The 23,649-nt window shown below is 57.3% G+C and overlaps 3 protein-coding genes across 7 annotated transcripts in view; 2 read left to right on the plus strand and 1 right to left on the minus strand.

Moving 5' to 3' along the window:
- Positions 1-2,076, minus strand: part of RPL35A (ribosomal protein L35a) — a 153,519-nt gene extending 151,443 nt beyond the window's left edge. The window contains exon 1 of the mRNA XM_062629028.1: positions 2,072-2,076. The gene's annotated coding sequence lies outside the window, so the exon portion shown is untranslated. The remainder of the gene's footprint in view (positions 1-2,071) is intronic.
- MUC20 (mucin 20, cell surface associated) lies at positions 16-6,861 on the plus strand. Of its 2 annotated transcripts, XM_062629019.1 has the most exons (6): positions 17-300; positions 1,359-2,189; positions 4,691-5,089; positions 5,275-5,391; positions 5,705-5,790; positions 6,023-6,861. In XM_062629019.1, the coding sequence occupies exons 1-6, from the start codon at positions 234-236 to the stop codon at positions 6,095-6,097; spliced, it is 1,575 nt and encodes a 524-aa protein (XP_062485003.1). In that variant the 5' UTR covers positions 17-233; the 3' UTR covers positions 6,098-6,861. The 2 variants fall into 2 exon arrangements, with proteins under 2 accessions (XP_062485005.1, XP_062485003.1); XM_062629021.1 differs by lacking the exon at positions 5,275-5,391 and having other exon boundaries at positions 16-300.
- Positions 6,862-10,647: 3,786 nt separating this feature from the next.
- LOC134168901 (mucin-4-like) lies at positions 10,648-23,106 on the plus strand. Of its 4 annotated transcripts, none has more exons than XM_062629030.1 (12): positions 10,648-10,847; positions 12,659-15,931; positions 17,196-17,335; positions 17,613-17,777; positions 18,059-18,214; positions 18,699-18,829; positions 19,664-19,752; positions 20,953-21,132; positions 21,573-21,725; positions 21,943-22,062; positions 22,358-22,399; positions 22,545-23,106. In XM_062629030.1, the coding sequence occupies exons 1-12, from the start codon at positions 10,787-10,789 to the stop codon at positions 22,559-22,561; spliced, it is 4,527 nt and encodes a 1,508-aa protein (XP_062485014.1). In that variant the 5' UTR covers positions 10,648-10,786; the 3' UTR covers positions 22,562-23,106. The 4 variants fall into 4 exon arrangements, with proteins under 4 accessions (XP_062485014.1, XP_062485015.1, XP_062485013.1 ...); XM_062629029.1 differs by having other exon boundaries at positions 10,649-10,847; positions 22,355-22,399; XM_062629031.1 differs by lacking the exon at positions 22,358-22,399.
- The last annotated feature ends 543 nt before the right edge of the window (positions 23,107-23,649 follow it).

Raw genomic sequence — 23,649 nt, forward strand, 5'->3', positions numbered from 1 at the left:
CCGCGGCGCCCGCGGGTGCCCCGGGGACATCGGTGCAGCACCTTCCCCCGGGAAAGGGGAGTAGTGCCCGCCAGTGCCTCCACTCCCTGCCCGCTGGAATGAGGAAGTGGCTCCTGCCACCTTCAAACGTCACTCGGCACCGTAGTTCCACTGCTGGCACCATTCGCTGGCCCTGTATCCCTGGGTGCAGGGACTTTGTCTCCACTTAGGGAGTGGGGGTGCTGGCTCTGGACATGGCTGGGCAGAGAGGAGGGCTGCCACTGCTGCTGTTGAGCCTTGCCGTGCTGGACCTCACGCTGGGTAAGGGCTGAGTGGGATGTTGTGCTATCAATTGGGTGGGTGCTGAGATGGGAGCATCATTCCCCAGGGTGGTGGTGGCAGCCTCGGCATGGCTTCAACACAGGTAGAACACTGTGCGTGCTGTTTGCTTTCTGATATCTCGGCCTCGTTCCAGTGGGTGAAAGGACTGTGCTCTGCAACACAGAAGCAACAAGCTTGGCTTCACTTCTTTTGCCTCTCATGTGGGTTTCCATCCAAGCAGAGAAGACCTTGCTCACAGTTTGACTTCCTTCCTGAACACTGGTCACTGCTGGGCTCACTGCCTTTGATACGACCTACCCAGAAGCACAAAATGGCCCTGCCTGGATGGCAGCATCACCAGGATGTTGTGGGCCTGGAAAACTCCAAATGCCATCGTGATGTTTGCACTTGACACAAAGCAAGAGCAGTGTTGAGTCAAACACAGGGAATAAACTTGAGGCTCATTCCTCCTGCATGCCTCAAACTCACAAAGCTTGGGTAGGTCTTATCCTACTGCATCCTTCACCCCCTCACAGAGAATGACTTGCCCTAAGCTGCGAGCTGGGATTTGTTCCTCTGTGGAGCTGGTTCCCCCCTTGCCATTATTTACACCCGGTGTTATCAGTTCCTGACTATCTGCAGCAGGGAGCTTTGTGTAAACCGCTGCTGCTGCAGTTCCAGCCTGTCTCACGGTCACCAGTTCCTGCACGGCTCTTCCTGTCGGACGGGTTTGTCTGACTTCCTCCAGGGGTGGGTGAAGGTGGTGAAACGGGTCTCAGTGCTGGCGCCTACAGGAGTTTCTGTCCTGAGCCCAACGATGGCCATGTCTTGTTCCTGATTTGTTGGGCTTGGATTTACATGGCCTGCCTTGCTGACAATCATATTGTTGTTCAGGGCATCCACATGGTGGATCCATGCAGGACAGTGAATTCCCACTCCTGATGATCCATTGCTCATGCATAGCTTGTAGAACTCATGGTGGTGGTGGTGCTGCACAGCCATGGTCTCAGCCTTTCACTACCAGCCCTTGTACACCTCATTCTCCCTCCTTGTTGCAGCGACTACTGTCACAGATGTGACAGCAACCATGTCCACGAGTGTCCCTAACTCCCTGACACCTATGGAGACCTCAGCACTGCTGCCCACCACTGACCCCACCACTGCAGCCACTCTCCCTCCCTCCAGCTCTGAATCCTCTACCCTGGAGAGGTCCAGTACATCGCTGGGGACCAGCAGCTTCTCACCATCCACCACGCCTACTGTCACTGCAGCCGCCCTCCCTCCCTCCAGCCCTGACACCTCCACCATGGGTGCTTTCACAGCCAGCATTGTGCCTCTGAGGAGCAGCCCGGCAGCCTCCAGCATGACCACACCACAGGTGACTGGTAGCACAGCCCTCAGCACTCCCGATGGCACCTCGGTACTACCTGAGCCCACCCAAACAAGGCTAGGGCTCACCACCAGCACCCCGACACCAGCTCCGGTGGCTATGACATCCAATGGTACTGATTCAACCATTGTCACATCTGTGGGGACCGGTACGCCATCGGCTGTCTTATCGTTTGGAGTCGAAAAGAAAACACTGCCTCCCTCCAACTCTGCTCCTCTCTCCTCCACCGGAGCGGGCACCACGTTTGGCATCACCACCCGCCAAGAGCCAGCCGTGGCCACACTGCTTGGCAGCACATCGCTAGGGACCGGCAGCGCCTCTTTCCACACCGCAGCAGCACCGACAGTCACTTCGGATGAGCCCCATTGGACCACGTCGGACACCACGGCCACCGCCGTTACCAGCACGGGGGGCCCCGGGAGCACCCCCACCCAACTGCCCGAGACCACGGCCGGGACCACCGCTGGCGCCGCCTCCGAGACCCCCAGCTCCGCCGCGGGTGAGTGCGGCTCCCACCCGACCCCACCGCGGGAAGGGGCGGGAAAAGCGGGGAGGGGCGTGGCCTGTGGGAGGACCGTGCGTGGCGTAAGTATGGGAAGGGGCGTGGCCCCGATAGAGGGCGTGGCTTCGGGGGCGCGGCGTCTGTTGTCCGGCGGTAGCGCGGCGGTGGGGCGGTGTCCCGGCTGTACCCCCGGAATGCGGCTGTACACCAGCTGTTCCCCCTCAATAGCTGTACACTGGCAGTGCCCCATCGTAAGCACCTGTGTCCCAGCAGTGTGATCGTACCCCGGTGGCTCTCCCAGGGTATAATCTTCACCCCGGGGCTACAGCTGTGTCCTGGTGACACCCCTCTCCATGCACCTCTACCTGGCAGGGAGGCTGGACCCTATGCTCCGGTGCCCCTAGCTGTGCATGTGGCCCCGGAATCCCTGTACCAAGGTACAGCAACTGAATCCTGACCGAGTACTTGTACCCTGGCCTAATGGCTACAGTGTGACAGCACCCTAGCAGAGTGCCTGTACCGCTGTACAACGGTGATGCCTAAATGTGTCTGTACAGCGGTAGGGTGGCTGTGCCCTGACGGTCCTCCAGCATGTTTGTACCTTCCAGGAGCGCCTGTACCCTGGCCCAGTGCCTTCAGGCACCTCTGACTGCTCTTGTCCCTGACCCTGAGAAGAAGGAAGTGACTCCAGCTATCAGCAAAGCGCTTCAGCCATGACATGCTGTGACATAGGGAAGTGATGCCTGTACAGACAGCCCAGGGGACAAACCGTCAGCCTGGAGCACGCCCTTCCTGAGCGCCTCCTGTTTTCTCAGCCAGTTCCTCGCGCTCAGACAAGGCTGTTGTCTCCCAAGGGCGTTGGTGTCCGGAGCCACCACCAAACATCACCCCCGTGGTGGAGCACCGGGACGGTCCCAGGCAGCCTGGCTGCTTCCCTGGGCTTTTTTCTGTTGTCGCTGTCTCCTCAGGAGGCAAGGACGGCACAGTCCCTGGCTGCAGTGGTGGCCCTGCCGGCCTGCCCTGCCTGCTGTTCCTGGCCCTTCTGGGTCCAGCTGTGCAGCTGATGTCTGCTTGGCATCGCGCCGCTCCCTGGGAGTATCTGTGTCGGGTGGAAACCCCCCCATTGCTGCCAACACCTAGGGAGTGAAAGAGCCCACCTGAATGCTCCTCCTCTACTGGGCAAAGGAGACCAGGAAACCCCAGTGCTGGGGACATAGGGAGCACTTGGACTGGTGCCTGCAGGGTCCCATCGGCTCCCACCCACCCACCCGGACATGGCTGGGCAAAGCAGGAGGTCACCCCTGCCCCTGCTGCTGCTGAGCCTTGCCCGCCTCGCCGTGCTGCACCTCGTACTCGGTAAGGGCTGAGTGGGTTGCAATGGTCTCCATGGGGCGGGTGGTGAGCATGGAGCATCATTCCTCGGGACAGTGTGGTGCCTTGTGTGGTGAGGGAGTGAAACACTGCGAGTGTTGTTTGCTAAATGGGAAACAGAGGTGGACTTACAGCTCCTCCTTTGTATGTGAGCATGTGGATCTATAGTGCAGATACCCAGCATGGGTTGGGATCAGACCATTGCCCTTCTCCACATTATTATTTAACCAGTTGCAGCCAGCACCAGCTCACGGAGTGAATGGCTGTGGGAAGTTTTGGTGGCGTTGGCTGAAAGCTCGTGGCTTGTTTCCCCAACCCGATGCAAGCAGAGACACAAACTCATTGGGTTTCTGCTGGGATTATGGTGGAATCCAGCCTGGCATCTCAAAGCCACTAACTCGCAGGCATACCTTGATGGAGGCTGGGACAGCCAGGCTGTTTGTGCATCCTTTTGGAAAGGGTTACAGATGCCTGGGCTTCCTCAGGGATAGCACAATGCCCCAGTACAGAGTCGGTGCAGGCAGAGAGGAAGGCCCTCCTGCATCCTTCATGACCCCCCCCCCCCGCAGAGCTTTCATGGGTTGCTGCACGTCTCTAACTACTTGCCCTAAGCTGCGAGCTGGGATTTGTTCCTCTGTGGGGCTGGTTCCCCCCTTGCCATTATTTACACCCGGTGTTATCAGTTCCTGACTATCTGCAGCAGGGAGCTTTGTGTAAACCGCTGCTGCTGCAGTTCCAGCCTGTCTCACGGTCACCAGTTCCTGCACTGCTCTTCCTGTCGGACGGGTTTGTCTGACTTCCTCCAGGGGTGGGTGAAGGTGGTGAAACGGGTCTCAGTGCTGGCGCCTACAGGAGTTTCTGTCCTGAGCCCAACGATGGCCATGTCTTGTTCCTGATTTGTTGGGCTTGGATTTACATGGCCTGCCTTGCTGATGCCCATTTTGGGCATCCACATGGTGGATCCATGCAGGACAGTGAATTCTCACTCTCAATGTTCCATGGCTGATGTGCAGCTCTGGATCCCTCATGGAGATCATGGTGGTGGTGCTGCACTATCCCCAGCAGAGCCATGGTCTCAGCCTTTCACTACCAGCCCTTGTACACCTCATTCTCCCACCTCTTTGCAGCGACTACCGTCACAGATGTGACAGCAACCATGTCCACGAGTGTCCCTACCTCCCTGACACCTATGGAGACCTCAGCAGTGCTGCCCACCACTGACCCCACCACTGCAGCCACTCTCCCTCCCTCCAGCTCTGAATCCTCTACCCTGGAGAGGCCCAGTACATCGCTGGGGACCAGCAGCTTCTCACCATCCACTGTGCCTCCTCTCACCACACCAGCACCGACAGTCACTTCAGCTGAGCCCTTGACAACCCTGGCAGACAGCACAGCCTCCCCCTTTACCAGCACGGACATGTGCAGCAGCAATCCCACATCCAGGACTACCCCTGGCAACTCCAACTCACCCTTGGGGTCGACCCCAGGTATATCAACAGTATCTGGGACCCTCAGTGCAGCCACAGGTAGGTGCAGCCATGGGGTGCCTGGCAAGCAAGGGGCATAGTCAGGACAAATCCCCAAAGGGATGCTGGGCATATACTTGGGTGGCTTCATGGAGGTGGCTCCATTTAGGCTCGGTCTGTCCCCAGCTGTAGGAGCATCCTGCACCTCTCTGCAGGCTGCACTAACATAACATTACTTTGCCCAGGCACGGAGCCCTCTTCCCCTGCTGCCAGCTCAACCCAGACCACAGAGGTTGCCCTCAGCACCTCTGCAGACCTGCCAACGATGCTGCCTGTCTGCCCCACCACCACATCCAACACCAGTAAGTGCAGTGCCCCATGGGTATCACCACCCTCAGTGCTGGTGGCTTTAGGCTTCCAGGGGCAAGTGCAGGGGGTCCTGGAGCCCTGTTCTTTTCCCATGCTCTCAATACAAGGGTGTTGATGCTCTGTGGGATGTGTGGTTTGCTATACAGGTGGAGCGTTATTCTCCTGACAGTTTAAGGTGTCCATGACATGACTAACCTGGGAGAAGGTTCTGTGTCTCTGACAGAGGATCAGGGGAAAGACCCCCAGATCCTTTGACAGAGCCCAATATTTAAGGGCTATAACCAGAACCATGTTTTCCATCCCTAGGTGTATCTCATCTCTTTCTGTCACTGCGGCTAACCATCCCCCTGGACCTGGGCAACGCCACAGTGCAGGAGCTGCTGTTGTCCAAGGTGAGGTGTGCTGGGAGGGGGGTGCCACTTTGCATTTGCCAGCCATGGTGCAGCCAGCTAGGGAGGAGGTTTGACAGCCAGCAGGAGGGGAATGGCTGGGTCTTACACTGAATGTCACCTGGAGCAGTTTCAGATGAAGGGGAGACCCTCATCTGGGATCAAGCCCCTCCTAGGTTGGAGCAGGGGTAGGACATCCCTTTGGCATTGTTTGATGGCTGTCCTTTCCCCACAGCTCCGCGGGGACTTACAGACAGCGTTTCCATGTGCCGGCCTGGCGGTAGAGTGGCGAGGGAAGAGGAGGACCTGACCGCTGCTCCTCGCCCAGCCAGCACCCATGTGGACTGGCAAGCCGTCTGCTGCCAGCTCCTAACTCACAGTGGTGCAGCCCTTTGGGGTAACCTGTACAGCTCCCCTTGAACCTGGGACCCCCCGTCCTTCACTGCCCATCCCCACAGGACCCCCAGTGCCTCTCTGTGGGCTAGGGTGCCCCTGCCCCTTCCCTCAGCCTCTCTGCAGAGCCTGAGCCCTCCCACCATCCTGCACCAGACCTGGCTCCTGTGATGAGGCTCCCCCTACCAGCACTGCCAGGGGACCAAGAAGAGAGGGCCCTGTGGGGATGGGCTTTTACAGCTGGGACTAAGCTGGCTCAGCCATGAAGGCCACCCTGAGGACCAGTGGATGAGAGAAAGGAGACCTAGAAGCCCCAGTGCTGCTGTGCCCAGGACACTCAGGGCTTTGGTTTTGGTGGTCTCCAAAGATTTGCAACCCAGGGAGGCTGCAGTGCCTGAGGTCTTCAGGAGATGCTTCATGGCTGCTTTACATCCAGAGCGGGCCAAGGTGGAGCCTGAGGTGGTTCTTGGGAAGGAGGCAGGAGAGGAAAAGAGCCCCCATCCCACACCAGAGCCCTGCCCCATGGCCAGTGAGCTCCTGAGCCCTGCAGTGCAGTGGTCAAGTGAAGCCAGAGCCTGGTACAGAGGCAATCCCCAGCTCACCTGTGGTATTGCTGACAGGAGCATACCCATGCTAACCAGGCTGGGCAGTAAAGGGAAATCCCATGTTTTCTGTGACAAAGATGATGACTTCTTTTTTCTCCAAGCTGTCTTCCCCAGTTTTCAGCTTCTCCATCTAGCAGAGGTACCAGCAAGGAAAACTGTGTCCCAAAAGCTTCACAGCAGAGAGAGGAGCTGAGGGCTGCTCCCCCTGGCAGGGGCTGCTGCAAACACTCCGAGGTTGGCTCAGTATGCTGACAGGCTGGGGGTCCCTGCTTGGGTGTTCTCTGCCCCATGCCACCCATGTGCACCATGTGGCTGTGGAAATCCCATGGGCTGTGCTCCTTCCCTGTTTTTTTCCAGTCCCCAGTTAAGGAGACGGCCGCAACATCTATCCCCCTGCAGCAAAGTCATTTATTAACTGATTAATTAGCCAGATAAAATCCAACTGAAGCAATTATTAGCCTAAACAAGTCACCTCGCCGGGAGATTGAAAACTGAAATAATTAACAAAATAGCCCTGTTGCTTCTCTGGGGTTGTTTTAGGCTGATCTCTGCTCCTTGCTGGCAGCCCGTGCCACCAGTGTGGGGAAGGCTGGGAGGGGGCACATGGGGCTCTGGGATATTAAACCTGAGGATATATTGTTCCAGGGCTGGATGGGGACAGAATGGGGAGAGGCACCCTGGGATCACCCATCTGTCTGCCACTTTGCAGTCCAAGGAGAGACTGGGCTGGGGATGGAGGCTGAGCCCAGGCAGCTTTTCAGGATACTGCCGTGTGGAATGCCCCTTGCATTCCAGTGTTGCCCCTCTGCTCTCTAGGATGCTGCCTGGCTTTGTGGGACTTGTTGTAGCTGTTGGCACCAAGAGAGGTCCTTAGCACCTGCTCAGGGAGCTGGGGAGCAGGGCAAAGCCTGCCGGAAGGGGTCCCCACACTGGATGGCTGGTGGGGTGCTGGGAAAGGAATCCTCGTGCTCTGCCTACGCCGTGGAGCTGGGCCAAGAGTCCTCCCACACCGCATCCCATTGGGCTGCTTTCTCCAGCTGTTGAATCCATAACTTCAGACCCCGGGACATGGCCAGGGGCCAAGGCCGGGGTAGTGGAGCCAAACTGCGTCACAAAGGGAGGAAAAGGTCCTGAAGTGCCGGGATGAAAAGGTGACCGGGGCACTCACTGTCCCCTGCCAGCGTGGATGCCTTCCGTTGTCATGGCTGGGGCGTGGCCGGAGGAAGAGATGCTCTGGTCCCACTGGGCGGCTCTGGACCCCAGCATGGGAGGAAGAAGTGGGGCATGGTGGGGGGACATGCTCCCTTTGGTATGGTGAGCCCTGCCTGGGTGTTGGGGACATTGAGCTCTGACAAGCTCCTAACGCTGCCCATGCTCTCCATGCCTGCCATCCATGAGGATTCCGGCTGCCATTTTTACCATGGCTTGTCATGGACCCCTGTCCAGATGGTCTTGGGAGGTTGGATCCAAGTCCCATTCCTTTCTGAGCCCATAAATCATTTCTCAGCCTGTTCGCTATAACCCGCTCCCATCTATCATCATTGTCCCAAGGAGCAAACTCTGCACCAGCAGAACTGTCACTCCAGAACACCCAGCAGCATCATGGGGAATATGTCTCAACTCCCTTGTGACTCAAGTGTCCCTTCCAGTGTCCCTCTCCCCTTCACCCGTGCCGGAGGCTATAGCCTGTCTCCGTAGGATGCCAAATCATGCAGAACCTATGGAGTTGATGGATAACCTGGTCCCCCCCACCCACCCCTGACCCCTCTCCAAATGCCCTTGATAGGAAGCAGGACCAGTGCTGGTAGGAGATGCCAGCATCTCCGCAGGGCTGGAACAACCAGCCCATTAATTCCGGGAAGGCTGATAAGGCACTGTGCTGGGCCATGCCATGCCATGCTGTATAGTGCAGAACCCATGGATGCTGGGATTCATGGTTTTGTCCCCTGGATGTGGGCTCCTGAGGGGCTCTGGTGCACAGCTGATGCTTTGGTCCTTGATAACTGCAGGTGCTGGTTATCCTTCCAGGAGCCAGCAGCTTGCTGGGACCTTGGTTTTAGGAAAAGTCCTTTCCCAGGGTGGGAACAGGGCACCATCCTTGAGATGAGGGACGACCCTGGGTGGCTGCAGGCCTTCTTGGGAGGGTGTGCCAATGCCAGAGCAGAAGGACAAGCTTGGTTTGTCACCCCCATGACTGCTGGAGGAGCATCAGGGAATTGGGCTATTTAGGCAGAAGGTGTAAGCCTGAGGGTCTCTGGATAGTGCCAGTCCCAGCACAACACGGGCAGGAGCTTGCAGGAGGGCTGAGGTTGAGGTGTGCTGGAAGCACCTTGCTTCATCTGAGTTGTTTTCCCCTATGCTGAGCAGTACACTTGCAACAACCCTTGTGGTTCCCACCACGTTTTACACCTCAGACACCACCTGGAGCAACTCTCTCCAGTGTCAGCACATATTCCCCATCAGGGTGGCTTTCCAGAGCAATATGGCATTGTCAGCACAGACAGCAATGACTCTCCCACTGTGGGTTTGCATCCCTCTAATCCTCCATCAGCCCAGGTATGGCAGCTGCTGGGGTGGTCACTGGCTGGGCAGTCACAGTGATCTGCAGTGCTGGTTGAGGGGCACCCAGTGCACCGTCCTCCCCCCGGCTTCGTTCCTGTGCTGGTGTTCTCGGTTCCGGGCAAGTGGTGCTCCCCCCTTATTTACCACCTATGCCCTGTTCCCAGTGCTGGGGGTAATGCGTGGGTTACAGGATGGGGATCCATCAGCCGTGACTTGGCCTCCCCTGGACTTCCCCTATCGGCGCTGCCTAGCTGGGGTCGGGATGTCGCTCAGTGTGCCCTGCCATTGCCACATGCCTGGTGGAGGGGTGGGACACTGTGTACTGCCTAACACCCCTAATAGCACTTTGCAGGAGTTGCCTGGGGGCAGTTCTGGTTAAAATGCGTTTAATTGATTACAAAACCATGTAGCAGTGGTGGGGGTTTGCATAATGCTCTTAGTGGGGGAGCTGGCAGCAGCTTTCAAGGGGGGGAACTGGGAATTGTTTCTTCAGGGGAAGGGGAGACATAGGGGTGAAGTGACCCAGGGGATCCCCATAGCAGGGGAGGGGATCCTGGTCTGCACCTTTTCCTGCTTCAGACCTCTGGGGTGGCTGGTCCCACCTTGCAGAAGAGTTTCCCTGGCCTGTTCACCCCGTCCCAGCACCCCATACCACTGTGCCCATACTCAGGTGCAGGTTTAAAACCCTGATGGGGCATGCTGGGCTCTGGATGGGAATCCCCAGTGCTCTCAGTTATAGCTGAGTTCTGGGGAGCTCAGCTGACATCCCAGGGCCTGCTCCCCACCCTACCTCTCTCTGCTTTATAACCTGCCTCTGCTCTGGGGGAAGCCTTGAGCCAAGGGGGAACATGGCTCAGCTGCTGATTTCAGTGTCTGTGGTGTCCTCACAGGCATGGTGGCACCACCTGGCATTGCCCCACCACCACCACAACCCACTGCTCCGTGTCCCTCTCTCCTGCATGGGGAGCAGGTCTTGTGGGGCCTCTGGAGTGTCTGGATACCACTGTGGGCAGTGTCATGCACTGCTCTGGGCTCAGCTTCTCCAGCTGGTGCTGGTGGCCCAGAGAGCTGCACTGGACTGTGCCCAGGTCCCTGGGAGACTGGGTTCCTGTAGGCTAACCCCCAACCCATGCACCACTTGAACATCCAGCTTTTGGGAAAGGAGGCAGCTCAGCAGGAAGGGAATGATGACAGGGACATTGGAGGGAAAGCACTGGGGGCGGGAGGGGACGGCGGCTGCAACCTGCCTCCTTCTGCCATCCCTATAAATGGGAGGGAGCAGGAGCAGGGTTGCACCTGCGGGACTCCAGCTTTGCAGGAGAGGCAGGCAGGGAGGGAGGGACAGACGGAGAGACAGACAGACGGACGGACGGACGAACGGAGCTGCTCTCACCTCCCTTTGAGCTTCCCAGTGCTCTGCCTGCTTGGAGGCCTGAGGCATGCAGACCAGGGGATGGCCACTTTCTACCTTCGTGGGATGCTGCATATGGATTCTACACGGTATGTCTTATATTTTAATGCTAACACACGTCCTGTATGAGCCCTTGCAGGGCATAGCAGGTACACTTGTGAGATGCTTTTCTCTCCTGATTACTCTGGAAACTCCTCTTATGAGCAAGTCCTCACAATACATTGCAGCCAAAGAGCTAGGAAAAGTGTTTTATGGAGCAGGCATCACCTGAGGGGCTGGCTGCAGGCATGGACCCGTGGGAGAGGTGAGAGCCCATCCCTGGAGCCTATATACAGCCCCTCCAGCAAGGGATCCAAGGGAAGCCAGCGGGGCTCCAGAGACACTCCCATCCCTCCCACGTCCCGGGAAAGAGCAAACTCCATGCTCCATGCTGGGGCCCCTCTCACACATGCTTCCCACGACGGGGTGGCGTGGGGTAGGTGGCGTTTCCTGCTCTGCATGGAAGAATTAAGATAAAACAAGGATTTACTGGGGTAGAGTGTGCCCAGCTAACCTGGGGGACTTGACTGATGAGCTCTGTTTTCTCCAAGATGGGGAGGGAAGCTGCTGAGCTCCTCTGGCTGAAGGGGGTTGGTGCAAAGAGCCAAGGAAGATGACAAGGAAGCAGCTTGACAGGAGGGGGAATAGGGGGTTGAGGGAGGACAGACCCCTCAAGGACTGGTCTATCATAGTCATTAATGACTCCGGTACAAGCTATCCACAAGTTAATGATCTGAGCCAGCGGTGAGGTCGGAGGCACCTCTGCTGCAGGGGGATGTGGTTGTCTGGCAGGGGAACCTGATGAACCGGAGCACCGGGATGGGGAACAGGCTCAGGCTGTCGTGCTGAGGTGAAACCCTGCTGGGGCTCACCCTCGGGGAGCCCTTTGTCTCCCCTAATTGCGGCCGCCTAAAGCCAAGCGTCAGCAGATCTGCCTGACTCCTCCTGAAGCCAACCGTGGCAGATTGGCCTCCCCAGAGCCTACATCCCTCTCCTAAAAATAAGACTGGGTGGAACGTCACCCATGGGTGCCAGAGGGTGCTGGGATGTGGGGTAGTGTCTCCTCCTTTGTGTAAAGCTCCTGGATATGGGGCAGGACTTCGACAGCAAGAGGAGGGAGCTGTAAGCAGGGCTTGGTCCTGGGAGTTAATATTCCCTCCACAGGCAGGGAATTCCTGATGCCTGCACCCAGCTGGAGGAGAGGGGTAGTCCCCTTTGCTTTATCTGCAGCAGGAGAGAGGGATTTGCCATCAGGGAATATTTCACTAAGCCCTGGCTGCCCTATCTGCCAAAGGGCTTTGAGTAAACTGTATTTAAATGTCCCTCAGACACCAAAAGGGTGAAAAAATGGAAGAACACACACACACACCAGCTCTGCAGAAGAAATTGTGCTCAGTTTTGTCCCTGCAGCAAGGCAAAGAGGGCTGAGAGCTGCCCTCAGGCGGTAGAGCTCCACAGACGCCCTTGGGGCTATGAGCTAGACTTGCTGGGCCCCAGCTCTTCTCAGTGGCAGGCAATACCATCCGCAGTGCCTGGTTGCAGTGTCTGCCTTTGTCCTGGTTGCAGCATCTGCCTTTTCCTCCAGGCTTGCACCAGACCTGTGATGAGTTGTGTCCTGTCTCAGCTGGCAGCAGCAGATGCTGGGGCTGCAAAAGGCGCTGTGCAGTGCAGTGCCTAAGGTAGCCCAGGCTGCTTTCCTTATCTGTTAAATCAGAGACTTGTGAGGCCACAGGACGGGGCAGTAGGGTTTAAGAAGGGGTGGGATCTTCCCGTTGCTCGGCTGACAGGGACACATAGCTGATCCTGGCAGGCTGCTGGCTCCAGTGCCCAGCATAATGCTCCACTTTGTGTATCTCTGCAGGCCTTGGGACTGCTCCTGCAGTCCCTGTTACTACCGAGGGGCCATTTGCTACCGGGACAGCTTCTCACATCACAGCAGAGAGTGAGGGGCCTGGTGCCCTGGTGATGGGCGCTGTGGAGACAAGCACCTTGGCGGCTGATGCTGAGACAGAGGGCCCACCAAGCCCATCCTTTCCTCCTGGGACTGAGCCGAATGTTTTGGTGACAGCGGCGAGTGAATATGGCTCTACAGCACCAGCTTTGACAAACGGGACCAAGCCTCCTAACACACCTCAGGATTTTGAGAGGGGTTCGGCTGCTCCTGCTGCAGGCACGACCGCTGCTGCAATCTCTGCACAGCACCCTGCTGTCACCCCAGAAGCAGAGCTTGATGTAACAGTGGCTGGTCCCGACACCCCCCTCGGGACCACTCCTCTCTTTCCAGATATAAAGGAGGACATTGCGGCCGTGACCAGAGAAGGAGGAGAAGATCTAAACCCCACCACTGAGTCCCTCCCCATCACCCCTCCACCAGCACAGTCAACTGCTGGCAGACCTGTGGGTACCTTTGTCACCGTACTGCCAAGCCAGGGGCTGACCACAGCCACGGGAGCAGTTGAGGAAGGTGTTACTCTGCCTCTGGATATCCAAAGTGAAGACAGTGCCAACTTCTTGAGCCCCAGAACCAGCACTGGGGGGCTGCTTACGGCCCAGCAGGACAGAGCGGTGAGTGGAGCTGTGGGCATCACCCCAGAGCCAGTGGGAGAAATGACCCCAGCTGCTGAGGGAAGTCTCTCAGCTTCAGTGCCTGGAGGTGCAGGAGATGCAGTAAATGGTGAATTCAGCCCAGCTGCCTCGACCTTCCTGCCCCTGGAGAGCCCAACAGTATTGGGAACAGAGGGAAACCTATGGGAGCCCTCCCTCCTCCCTAGCCAGGCAGCGCAGAGCCCAGCTACTTCACTGGCACCAGCCGGCAGTGAGGATGGGGATGGGCAGGGAACCTCCAGGGTGTCATTGGAGGCTCCTGGTTCAACCCTGTCACCTGCAGCCAGTGAGGCACCCAAGGCAACAGAGGACACTGTCATCTCACAGCTAGCCCCACGGGTTCCCACAGATGTACTGAGTGGCATAAATCCCCCAGTCTTGGCCACTGCACTACCCAGAGGGGACATGGGGGCTGTGCATCTAGCCAGACCATCCTTGCAACCCGCCCCGTGGCAGACCCTCACTGGAGAACAGCCGCCACTGCCTGCTGCTGCTCTGCCATTCCCCAGCGCTCCTGGGGCTGCTTACCCACCCCCAGGGACTGGGTCTGGCACCCTGCCTGCAGCTGATGATGGGACAGAGACACCAGCAAGCCCCAGCCTCACTGCTGATCAAGGAGCACCTGTGTCTCCTTCTCTTGGAGTGTCACAGCCATGGGAGATGGCAGCAGGTGGTCCCCAGGGTGCTGATGGCACTGGCTTGAATTCAGCTCCAGATGCTCCCAACCCAGCGTCTTTTGTACCTGATGGACTGGCATGGCCTGCTGCTGGGGTCCAGGGTCAGGGGGCCGAGGGTGCAGGGGACACAGCACAGTCAGGAGGTCCAGGGAATGGCAGTCCTTATGCAGATACCCAGAGTGACATGAATCCTTCAGCCTTCAGCACTCAGCAGGACCCTGTTATCACTGGAGAGCTACCCGCAGGGGCAACAGGCACTTTGGTGAATGCTGAACTGTCCCCGCTGTCAGCTCTTGAGGACAGAGCAGCAGCAGGAGCAGTGCCACCACTGGGACAAGGGCCCCTGCCTGGTCCAGCACCTCCTGGCAGTGCTGGCCCAGAGCCTGGCATCTTGGGGGCTGAAGGACCAGGGCGCCTGCCTAGTGAAGCTGCCAGTGCTCCTGGGGATGCTTACCCACCCCCGGGGGGTGCAGCCGGCCCTGTGTCTAGGGCTGAGACACCAGTGAGCCCTGACCTCAGTGCAGCCCAGGGAGCTCCCGTGCCTCCGTCCTTCGGGGTGTCACAGCTACCGGGGATGGCAGCTGGTGCTCCCCAGGGACCACGTCTCCCTGAAGCCAATGGACCCAGCACTGGCTTGACTTCAGCATGGGATGGCCCCAGCTCAGCAGCTTTTGGACTGGTGGGACCCCCATCAGCTGCCCTTGGGGTCCAGCTTGGCACAAATTTGGGGCTGCCGGCGGCAGGGGACTACGGAACTGGCCCAGCAGAGCAGGCACTGGGAGGAGCAGGCAGTGGGACTGGGTTTGAGCCACCCCTGCTCCCTGCTGCAGGCAGTGGGACAGTGGGTGGGATGGGTCAGCTGCCTGGGGTAGGTTCCTCATTTGGTCCTGCCTCTCATAGTGGTGTGGTTGCAGCATCCTCCGTTTCGGATCCATCCAGCCCGAGTGCTTCTGGTGCTCTGCCACCTTCCCTGGGTGCTGGGCCTGAGATCCCTCCTGCTTCAGGAGGAGCAGGTGAAACAGCTGGTGGTGGAGGGTCGCTGGGGCAGTCCCAGGCCCCTGCTGGAGAGGGACCAGCTGGTTCAGGAGCCCCTGATGGAGAAATGAGAGCCGTTCTGCAGTCTGCATCTTCTTCCCCATCTGCAGAGGGGTCTTCATCACCTGGGACAGCTGTCGAGGCTGCTAACAGAGCAAGCCTTCCTGCAGCTGGTGGTGGCTTGAGAACAGACTTGGAGGCTGCTGGCCCTGAGGAACGCCTTGTGCCTACTCCTGGCATCCAGAGCAGTGCTAATCCTGGACTTCCTGATGCAAAACTGAGCCAAGGCAATGTGGTGGAGCTGCCTGGAGGATCCTCAGTGAACGGGGGACCTTCCCCTGGTGCCAGCCTGCGGGAAGGAGCAGGAACCATCATGCAGAAGACGTCAGGAGCACCAGCCCCATCCGCCCTCGCCTCCCCTTGGGAGGTGCAGCCCCTGGTCCCAGTGGCTCTTCCCAGCAGCAGCATTTCCAGTGACATGGCCACCTCTACGGCTGCTTCTCTGCCTCTTCCCGGGCATGGGCTGAGCTCCGGGTTGGCACCCAATGGGAACACCAACTCTGCCCCTGGCACCCAGAGTGGGAGCAGACCCCTGGTGCCATGGGCACGGGGTGGGCTGGCAGGAGAAGCTGGAGGTGCTCAGACATGGTCTCTTGAAGATGAGGTGGCCTCAGGGATGCCAGCAGCGTTGGGAGAGGTGTCCCCCCGTGCTCCTGCATCCCCCGGTGCTGCCCTGGCGCTGCCTTCTGCTCCACAGAGAGAAAGCGCTGCAGAGGGAGACTCCACCAGCTCCGGGCTTTCTGCTCCACTTTCAGCATGTGAGTCAGCAGGGGGGTCCTCTGCAGGGGGAAGGGGAGACCTGGGGGCTGCTGCACCGGGGAGGGCTGCCCTGCTCGTGCCTGCCCACCAGACGGAAAGCCCTGGAGCCCCCTCCAGGGATGCTGATATCCCCGTGCCCGGGGAAGCAAGTGCCGTGCTCCACAGAGCGATTGCAGAACGAGGGGATATGGCTCGGCTCCTTCCCAGCATAACTGGAGCCAGGGTAGGTATGGAGACCGCTGCTCATTCTCCGCTGGGGGGAAGCCCAGGGCTCCCTGGTCTTCCTCCCACTGGGATAACTGCTGGCAGCCCCACATCAAAGACCCTGTGCCCAGCCGCTGTACAGCCGTTCCTGGGCAGTGAGCTGACAACCAGCCTAGTGAACCGAGCCCCTGCCACTGGCGGGTTGAAACTCCCCACAGCCTTCCCAGGCCAGGGGGGAGCCCGGCTGGGCTCCCCAGCCACCACACGCACAGCCACCACCAGACTTACCCCACCAGTCCCCATCCCTGGGGACAGGAAGGTACTGCCCAGGCCAGAAGCAGCCACTGTCATCTCCCGAGCATCATCCCCAGTGTTTCCAGCTCCACTAGAAGGGCCGGCGGCTGCCCTGACCCCATTGCCTGGCCCTGCAGGTATGTGATGTATCCTGACTGACCATCCTGAGGGATACTTGGTTTCCAGAGACCAAGGGGACTATCTGGGGCCAGGACCCCTGGGGGAGACACACCATGAGGACCTCCTGCACATGAGCTTTCATTTTTGGCAGGCTGAGCCTGCCTTCAAGTATGGTCCAATCAGCTAGAAAAACCAGTCCCCCCAAATGCTTTGTTTTATTTAGCAGACATAAATATGGGACTGGAGACTGTGGACATCTCTAGAAACTGCTGTGGGTGCTTAATTCCCTGCTATCCCCCTACCACGGTCCCATACAATGTTTTTCCCCTCCTAACAGCAGTCCTTCAGCACAGTGCCCCAGCAGGGCTGGAGCAGGAAGGGACAGTGACCACAAAGGCCATCACAGTGGGTTTAGGAGAGCTGTGTACGTGTAAGGCAGTGGAAGCAGTGGGAGCAAGCTCCTGTAAGGGAAGGTGACAGACAGGGTGTCCAGGTGGCTATTGGCAGTGTCCTCCCAACCTCCTACTGCCCAGGCTGTGTCCCTTTGGAAGCAAAATCATTTCAGCCCTTTGAGTTTTTGGCACGCACCAAAGGCTTTGCTAAGTGTGCTTTGGGGGTTGTTTTTTTGCTTGTTTTCTTTTTCAGTTGCAGCTGTGCCCCTCTACGAGTATGGAGTGAGGGAAAACGATCGACAGTACGTGGAGAGGAGAGTGGATTTTAATTCTCCGCTTTTCAAGCCTGAGATTGGATTCCCATTTGGGAAAACCCTGCGCGACTCTCTCTACGTGAGTCTACCTTGGCTACCTGGTCTACCCCTGCTGCAGGGCAAGCTGCCATCCCTCAGGAACCTGGGTAGGCCCTGGACGGCAGGTGCCTGGGGTGGAACCGTGTCAGAGGCAAATCAATTGTGATGCTGCTAGGGTCTGTTTATAGCAGGAAGTGATTTTGTGGCCACATCGGTGGTGACCTTCCTTGGCCTTGCTCAAAGTGGGCTTGGAAATGGGCTTGCTATTCCTGTGTTATAGGGTGATCCTCACCTGACGGAGGGATCCCTCTGCTCAGTTTACAGACAATGGACAGATCATTTTCCCAGCCTCAGACAACAGCATCTTCGCGTACCCCAACCCTCCTCCCAGAGGCTTTAATGGCCACGAGGAGGTTCCCATGATTGCTGTGTTTTGGGACAACGCCGACTTCTCCAAAGGGGTTGGCACCACCTATTACCAGGTAAGTGAAGCCACTGGGGTGCATGTTTGCATGAAACACCTTTCAATGATAAACTCGTCACCTATTCTGTGGATGTCCTTTGAAATGTGTAATTGATGGAGCCCATGAGCAGCATTTCCCTTTTCTGGGCCAAATCTAAGAGCGCTCAGTCCTGTGTGTGTCATGTCTTGAGCCATCCAAATCTCATCCGGAGCCTCAGTCGCTCCATGGCATGACCCCAGTCTAGACCTATCTTTGCCCTGCTGGGAGCTAACATAGACATGGGTGTACCCAACCCACAGGAGTACATCACCCTCAACACGGCCAAGCCTCCATTTGTCCGTGATGTGGAAGCAAAGGTTCGGCGGTACCTGAGGTCCTCCTACTCTGCAGCCTGGACCCTGAAGATCACCTGGGAGAGGGCACCTGCCTACACAGCGCATACTGACACCCACAGGGTAAGGGGCTTAGGGAGCTCAAGAGCTCATTGAGTTGTCAAAAAAAACAAGACCCGTGGTTGTCTGTGCCTAAAAATAACAACCGGTTCTGTGAAAAATTGAAGATTTTCACCAGAAGGACTGGGCTGTGCCCATGTTTTGGTGTTTCTCAGGTTTTCTGGGGGACATCTTTGGTTGAACTTCTCCTGCTCTGTAAAATTTTCCTCTTTAATGTGGTAGGAGTTTGCTGAGCACCAGAAACACTGTTCTTCAGGAACATAAAACTGGGTGAATATGAGGCTTCTCCTGGAACATCAAAGTAAATGGAGCATCAAAGTAAAACCATCACATTTTCCATGCAAAATGCAAACCAGCCCAGGCTGCCTTTGTCTTGAACATCAGGACCTCAGCCCTGCTGTTCCTCAGCGAGCACTGACCCACAGCCATGATTTAAAATCCAACAGCTTTGCTCGCTTTCTTACCTGTCTGCAACACTTCTCCCCAGACGATCACGTATCAAGCTGTTCTGACCACTGATGGCTTCAGGTCCTACGTTCTGATGCTGTACCAAGATGGAGGCATGCAATGGGACTACACCAGGCTTGCTGCCACCAATGTGCTCATCGGTTACACCAGGTACAGCAGGATCAGCACCCTACCCCTGCCTCCTCTGAGCACCAGGCTGTGTCCCACCACTGGCTCTGTATGGTTTAATCCTTTTCCCTGCATCCCATGAAGGATGAGGGACAGCTCAGATGGGGTCTCCATGCCCATATAGCCTAACATACAGGGGTCTCACAATCAAATTTGCCCCACTAGTGGCTGTATTGTGCTGCAGCACACTGACTTTCTGGGCTGCGCTTGTGATAAAAGCCAGACATCCCCCTGGGGGCCCAGGCCCACAGCATCCTGGTGGTTTGGGTAGAAGGAGTGGGGAGCAGGGGATGTTTGCTGAACTTTGCACCAGTCGAGGGAAGGGATTTCCACTGCTTGGCTAGAGCAGTCACTTCCTGCCTCCTCGCATTACATCTCACCCCATGCGCGCTGTCTCCAGGGTTTCCTCATTGCTGCAGCTGGGTAAGGAAAAGGTGGCTGGGACAGGAAGCGTGGGCAGCACAGGCATGTCTGCGTGCACGTTTGCCTGTGCATGACCACTGGTGGTTTCTGCTCCATATCACCCTGCAAGATGCTGGAAACCACGGCAGCTGCTCACAGGGGTCTTGAGGTATCTGCAGGTTCAGCCATGATGCAGTAGGTGCATTTGCAGCACCCAAAATTAACTGCATCCCGTAGAGAGGAGGCAGCGGGTTGGGGTAGCTAGTACCTTTGCCCTTGTGTCCTCAGAGCTGTGATTTGGGTGCTGCGGGTCCCACCGGCCCAGGATCAGAGCAGCTGAAGGGCAGGCTGGGGCTGTGATAACCTCGCACAGGAAGAGCAACCCCTGATTCTTCCTCTTTCCTCTGCATGCAGCGGGGATGGTTTTTACCACAACGATGACCTGGCTCAGAGACCTCCAGCCGCTAAATATCGCCCTGACCAGTTCAGGGGCTACAACACAGGTAGTGCCGCACAGCCAGGGGGGGGTCACGCAGCCCCTCAGGGAGTTGGGAAAGAGCTATGTGGGGAGGGAGATGTCCCCAGGGGATGAAATCCAACCTAACACTGTGGCAAGGCTCCCACTGAGTTCACCGAGACTAGGCCTTCCCCCCAAGCACATAGAACCGTAGAAGTGACCAGGCTGGAAAAGTCCTTTAAGATGACCAAGTCCAATCATTATCCTGGGACTGCCAAGACCACCACTAAACCATGTCACTGACAACCTCATCTACAGGGCTTCTGAACGCTTCCAGGGACAATGATTCCACCGCTGTTCCAATACCTGACTGCCCTCTCTGTGAAGAAATGTTTCCTAATATCCAATCTAAACCTTCCCTGGCACAGCTTGAGGAGGAAACTCTTGTCCTATTGCTTGTTACGTGGGAGAAGAGACTGACCCCCACCTCACTACAACTTCCTGTCAGGTTGCTGTGGAGACTGATTAGGTCTCCCCTGAGCTTTCTTCTCTCCAGGCTACACCCCCAGGTCCCTCATCCGTTCCTCATCACACTTGTGCTCCAGACCCTTCACCAGCTTCCCTGCCCTTCTCTGGGTGTGCTCCAGCTCCTCAATATCTCTCTTGTAGTGAGGGGCCCAGAACTGAGCACAGGATTTGAGGTGCAGCCTCACCAGTGCCAAGTACAGGGGATGATCACTGTCCTGGCCCTGCTGGCCACACTGTTTCTGATACAGGACAGGATGCCATTGGCCTTCTTGGCTGCCTGGGCACAAGCTGGCTCATGTTCAACTCCATCAATCAGCCAGGCCCATTTCCACTGAGCACCTTTCCAGCCACTCTTCCCCAAGCCTGTAGCATTGCCTGGGGCTGTTGTGACTCAAATTCATAAAATGCTTCCAGTGGGTACCAGCTAGTAGGGCCCTAGAGACAAAAGGTACCGCTGGGTACCCTGAGGCTGAAATATTCTTGATGTGTCCATGGACCCTTTTTGTTGTAATGGCTCTGACCCAAGGCTTTCTTCTTTGGCAATAGCCTCTCCCCATTTTCCTGCAGTTGGGTAGCTGTTAAGCATGGAGTCCCAAGGCTAGGGACAATGTGGGCTTAGCTTCTAGCATCAGCATCACTCAGCCCTTGCCTCAAGCCAAAGCTGCCCCTGTGGTCCCTTGGCTGGAGGTTACAGCTCCTGGTTTCTGTCCCTGCTCAGACCTCCGCGGGCTGTGGATTTACAAGCTGGAGAGCCGAGTGGGTATCAACTACCGGCTGAAGTGCCTGGCATGGACGGGGCGGCAGCAGGAGCCGCAGGCATGGAGCCAGGGCCTGCCCGCCTGCCCCTGCTCCCTGCAGCAAGGGCAGCAGGACCCCCGCTTCAAGAGCAGCCGTGGAGGTAAGTGAGCACACCACTTCCCTCCATCCTCGTGTCCAAACTGTCCCTTCCCACCTCCCCTGCGAGGGTGTCTGGGGTCCCGCTGGCAGGGTGGGCAGGTGATCCCATAGAAAATGGGAGGAGAGGGGCTGCTCTTCCCTACAGAGACAGGGAAATAGAGGATGAACAAGGGCTGACCTGCCCCTGTCTTATTAAACTGGATGGAGCTGGTCCAAGCTGTATGGGGACAGTGGGAATGGACCCTCCGCAGCACCCAGGTCTCACTGTGGGGGATCACTTGGATGGTCTCTGTCAGTCCCTCCAAACCCCCATAGCACCACGGGTGGTGCAGTGGTAGTGATGGATAACAAGGAGCAAGCCCCAGCCCTGCTCCTTGTCCTGAGGCAAGGATGCTGGCTGGGGAGAGCTGTGGTCTAAGGCTCACTGCCACCCCATTGCAGGCTGGTGGGCTGCCCGTGTCTCCATGCTGCATTCCACCTCTCCCAACCAGCACGGTGCTGGCATCCGCTGCCTGTATGACAGTCAGAACCAGCTCATCGAGGGGCGGCAGGAGAGGTACTGGAGGCCCTTCAGGCAGGCGTCTCCCTACCGTGGTAAGCACAGCCGCCCCTGGCATCCCCCAACTGAGGCTGACATCGCTGTAGCCTCTAAATCACTTTAGTCTCCATACCAGCCTCTTTCCTGACATGCTGTTGCCCTTGGAGGGAGTGTGGATCTCCCATAAGCTGAGGCAAGCACCCTGCCTGCCCAGAGCCAGCCCATCTCCCTCTCTTCTCTCCTTCAGCCCCTTACTCTCCTTTTTGCCTCCAGACCAGGAGCTGAAGTTGTATGACTGGTGCTGTAATCAGGCTGGCAGTGCCCACCTCTGTGCCCGCTACAGTGAGAAGAGACCAAAGATTGGCTGTGATGGATACCAGTTACCTGGCATGGGTAGGTTTGCAGCCTGTGTGTGCTGGGGTGATGCTGTCTTGGTGCCCAGGGGTGCAGAGGGGAAAGTCCCAGCCACCCCATTGTTAAGGCAGCAAGAGCCCCACACAGATGAGGGATGGGTTTTGGGATGTCCAAATTCAGGCTGTGCTGTGCTCTGGGCTGTTGTGGGAAGCATCTCCCTTAGCAAACAACCACCAGTGTAGTCTGGGGGTGACAGCACAGGGAGGGGAGGAGGATTGCAACTAATGTGGTTATCGGTGTAAGTTGATGTGGGGCTTTATTGCAACCCCAGCAGGTTCCTCAGAGGAGTCAGAGAGCTACTCAGAGGAGCAGAGAGGTGAGCGGGATTGGGGATCTCCTCTCTGCCGGCCACTTTCCTTTGCCCCTGTCCCTCCATGTGGAAACTCCTCCAGGGCTCCCAGCTTACCTTAGGCCCTCAGGGAGGAGGTGGATGAGCAATTCTCGTTTCTTTTTCTTTGCAGGTGGAGAGGATGAATAACTGTGGGACTGCACACCGACAGCATGGTCTGAGCCACAGCTCATCCTCTGAGTCCTTTGCTCCTGCTCATCCACTGTGTCCCTGCTCTATCCCCAGCACCCATCACCCTGCCCACCACACAAGGCAGCTCACTTGGCCAGTGCCTGCTCCACTGGCAGAAGTTCATGTTTCTAACCCAGACTTGTCCCAAGAACCAGTAGCTTTAGTTGCCCTTCCCCAGCTGCAGCTCAGTGGGTGTTCATGGGCGTCTCCTTGCTGGCAGAAGATGGCCAGGTACCCCTCACCACATACACCATCTCTTTCTCCCACTGCATCCCACCACGCCTCCCATGCAGCCGGGGGAGGTCGGACCCTTGGCACCTGGGGAAGGAATTTTTGCACCTTCCATGGGTTGACTGTGTTCAAGCTCCTGCGTGCCATGGTGTGCCAGGCTCACCCCATGAGCTGGACCTATCTTGTTCCCCATACCTTTGCTGGGTATGTGAGGGCAAAATGCAATCTCATGATCAGAAATTAGGAGAAAAATAATTATTTTGTGCCTAGAAGAGCATCTGCCTTTCTTAAAAAAGGAAAAAATAATAAACCCTTATCAATCTTACTTGTTCAATAAAACCTCTGAGGGGTCTGAGCATCACTATCCTGCAGCAGCTGTGTCCTCTTCTGAGCCAGGATGGGAGGCAGTGGTGGGGGCAGGCTTGGAGTAGCAGGACTGCAGGATGCTTCTGCCCTTGGAGTTGGTGCTGGGGATGTGAGTGTCCAGGCTCAGGCCAAGACAGGCTCTAGGGATGTGGGGCTGGAACCAGCGTCTACTAGGGTCTGATACACCCACTTTAGGCATCTTCCCTCAGCAGGGCCATTTGTGGGGACCATAGCCCAACCTGCATGATCTGAGCCACTGTGAGTAGTGCCTGGCGAGAGCAGTGAGGGGAAACTTACAGCTCTGCAGGGAGAATGAGGGGATGGAGCAATCGAAGAAGGTACATCCATCTTGTCTTTGGTTCTGTGAATGGAACCAGCAGAAAGCAGGAACTTGAGAGCTTGATGACAAGGAAGGAGGGCTGGCGCATGGGCACCATGGGGTGCAGGCA

Source organism: Pezoporus occidentalis, unplaced genomic scaffold (genome assembly GCF_034315485.1).
Source record: "Pezoporus occidentalis ecotype Australia unplaced genomic scaffold, CSIRO_AGI_Poc_V1 ctg327, whole genome shotgun sequence".
Classification (NCBI taxonomy): domain Eukaryota; kingdom Metazoa; phylum Chordata; class Aves; order Psittaciformes; family Psittacidae; genus Pezoporus; species Pezoporus occidentalis.

Bases quoted from the DNA above. Each gene is read 5' to 3' on its own strand.
- MUC20 (XM_062629019.1), top strand. From the start codon at position 234: ATGGCTGGGCAGAGAGGAGGGCTGCCACTGCTGCTGTTGAGCCTTGCC. The intron at 301-1,358 runs GTAAGGGCTGAG...TCCTTGTTGCAG, and splicing joins CGTGCTGGACCTCACGCTGG to CGACTACTGTCACAGATGTG. The intron at 2,190-4,690 runs GTGAGTGCGGCT...ACCTCTTTGCAG, and splicing joins GACCCCCAGCTCCGCCGCGG to CGACTACCGTCACAGATGTG.
- LOC134168901 (XM_062629029.1), top strand. From the start codon at position 10,787: ATGCAGACCAGGGGATGGCCACTTTCTACCTTCGTGGGATGCTGCATA. The intron at 21,726-21,942 runs GTAAGCACAGCC...TTTTGCCTCCAG, and splicing joins GCAGGCGTCTCCCTACCGTG to ACCAGGAGCTGAAGTTGTAT. The intron at 22,063-22,354 runs GTAGGTTTGCAG...TTGCAACCCCAG, and splicing joins ATACCAGTTACCTGGCATGG to CAGGTTCCTCAGAGGAGTCA.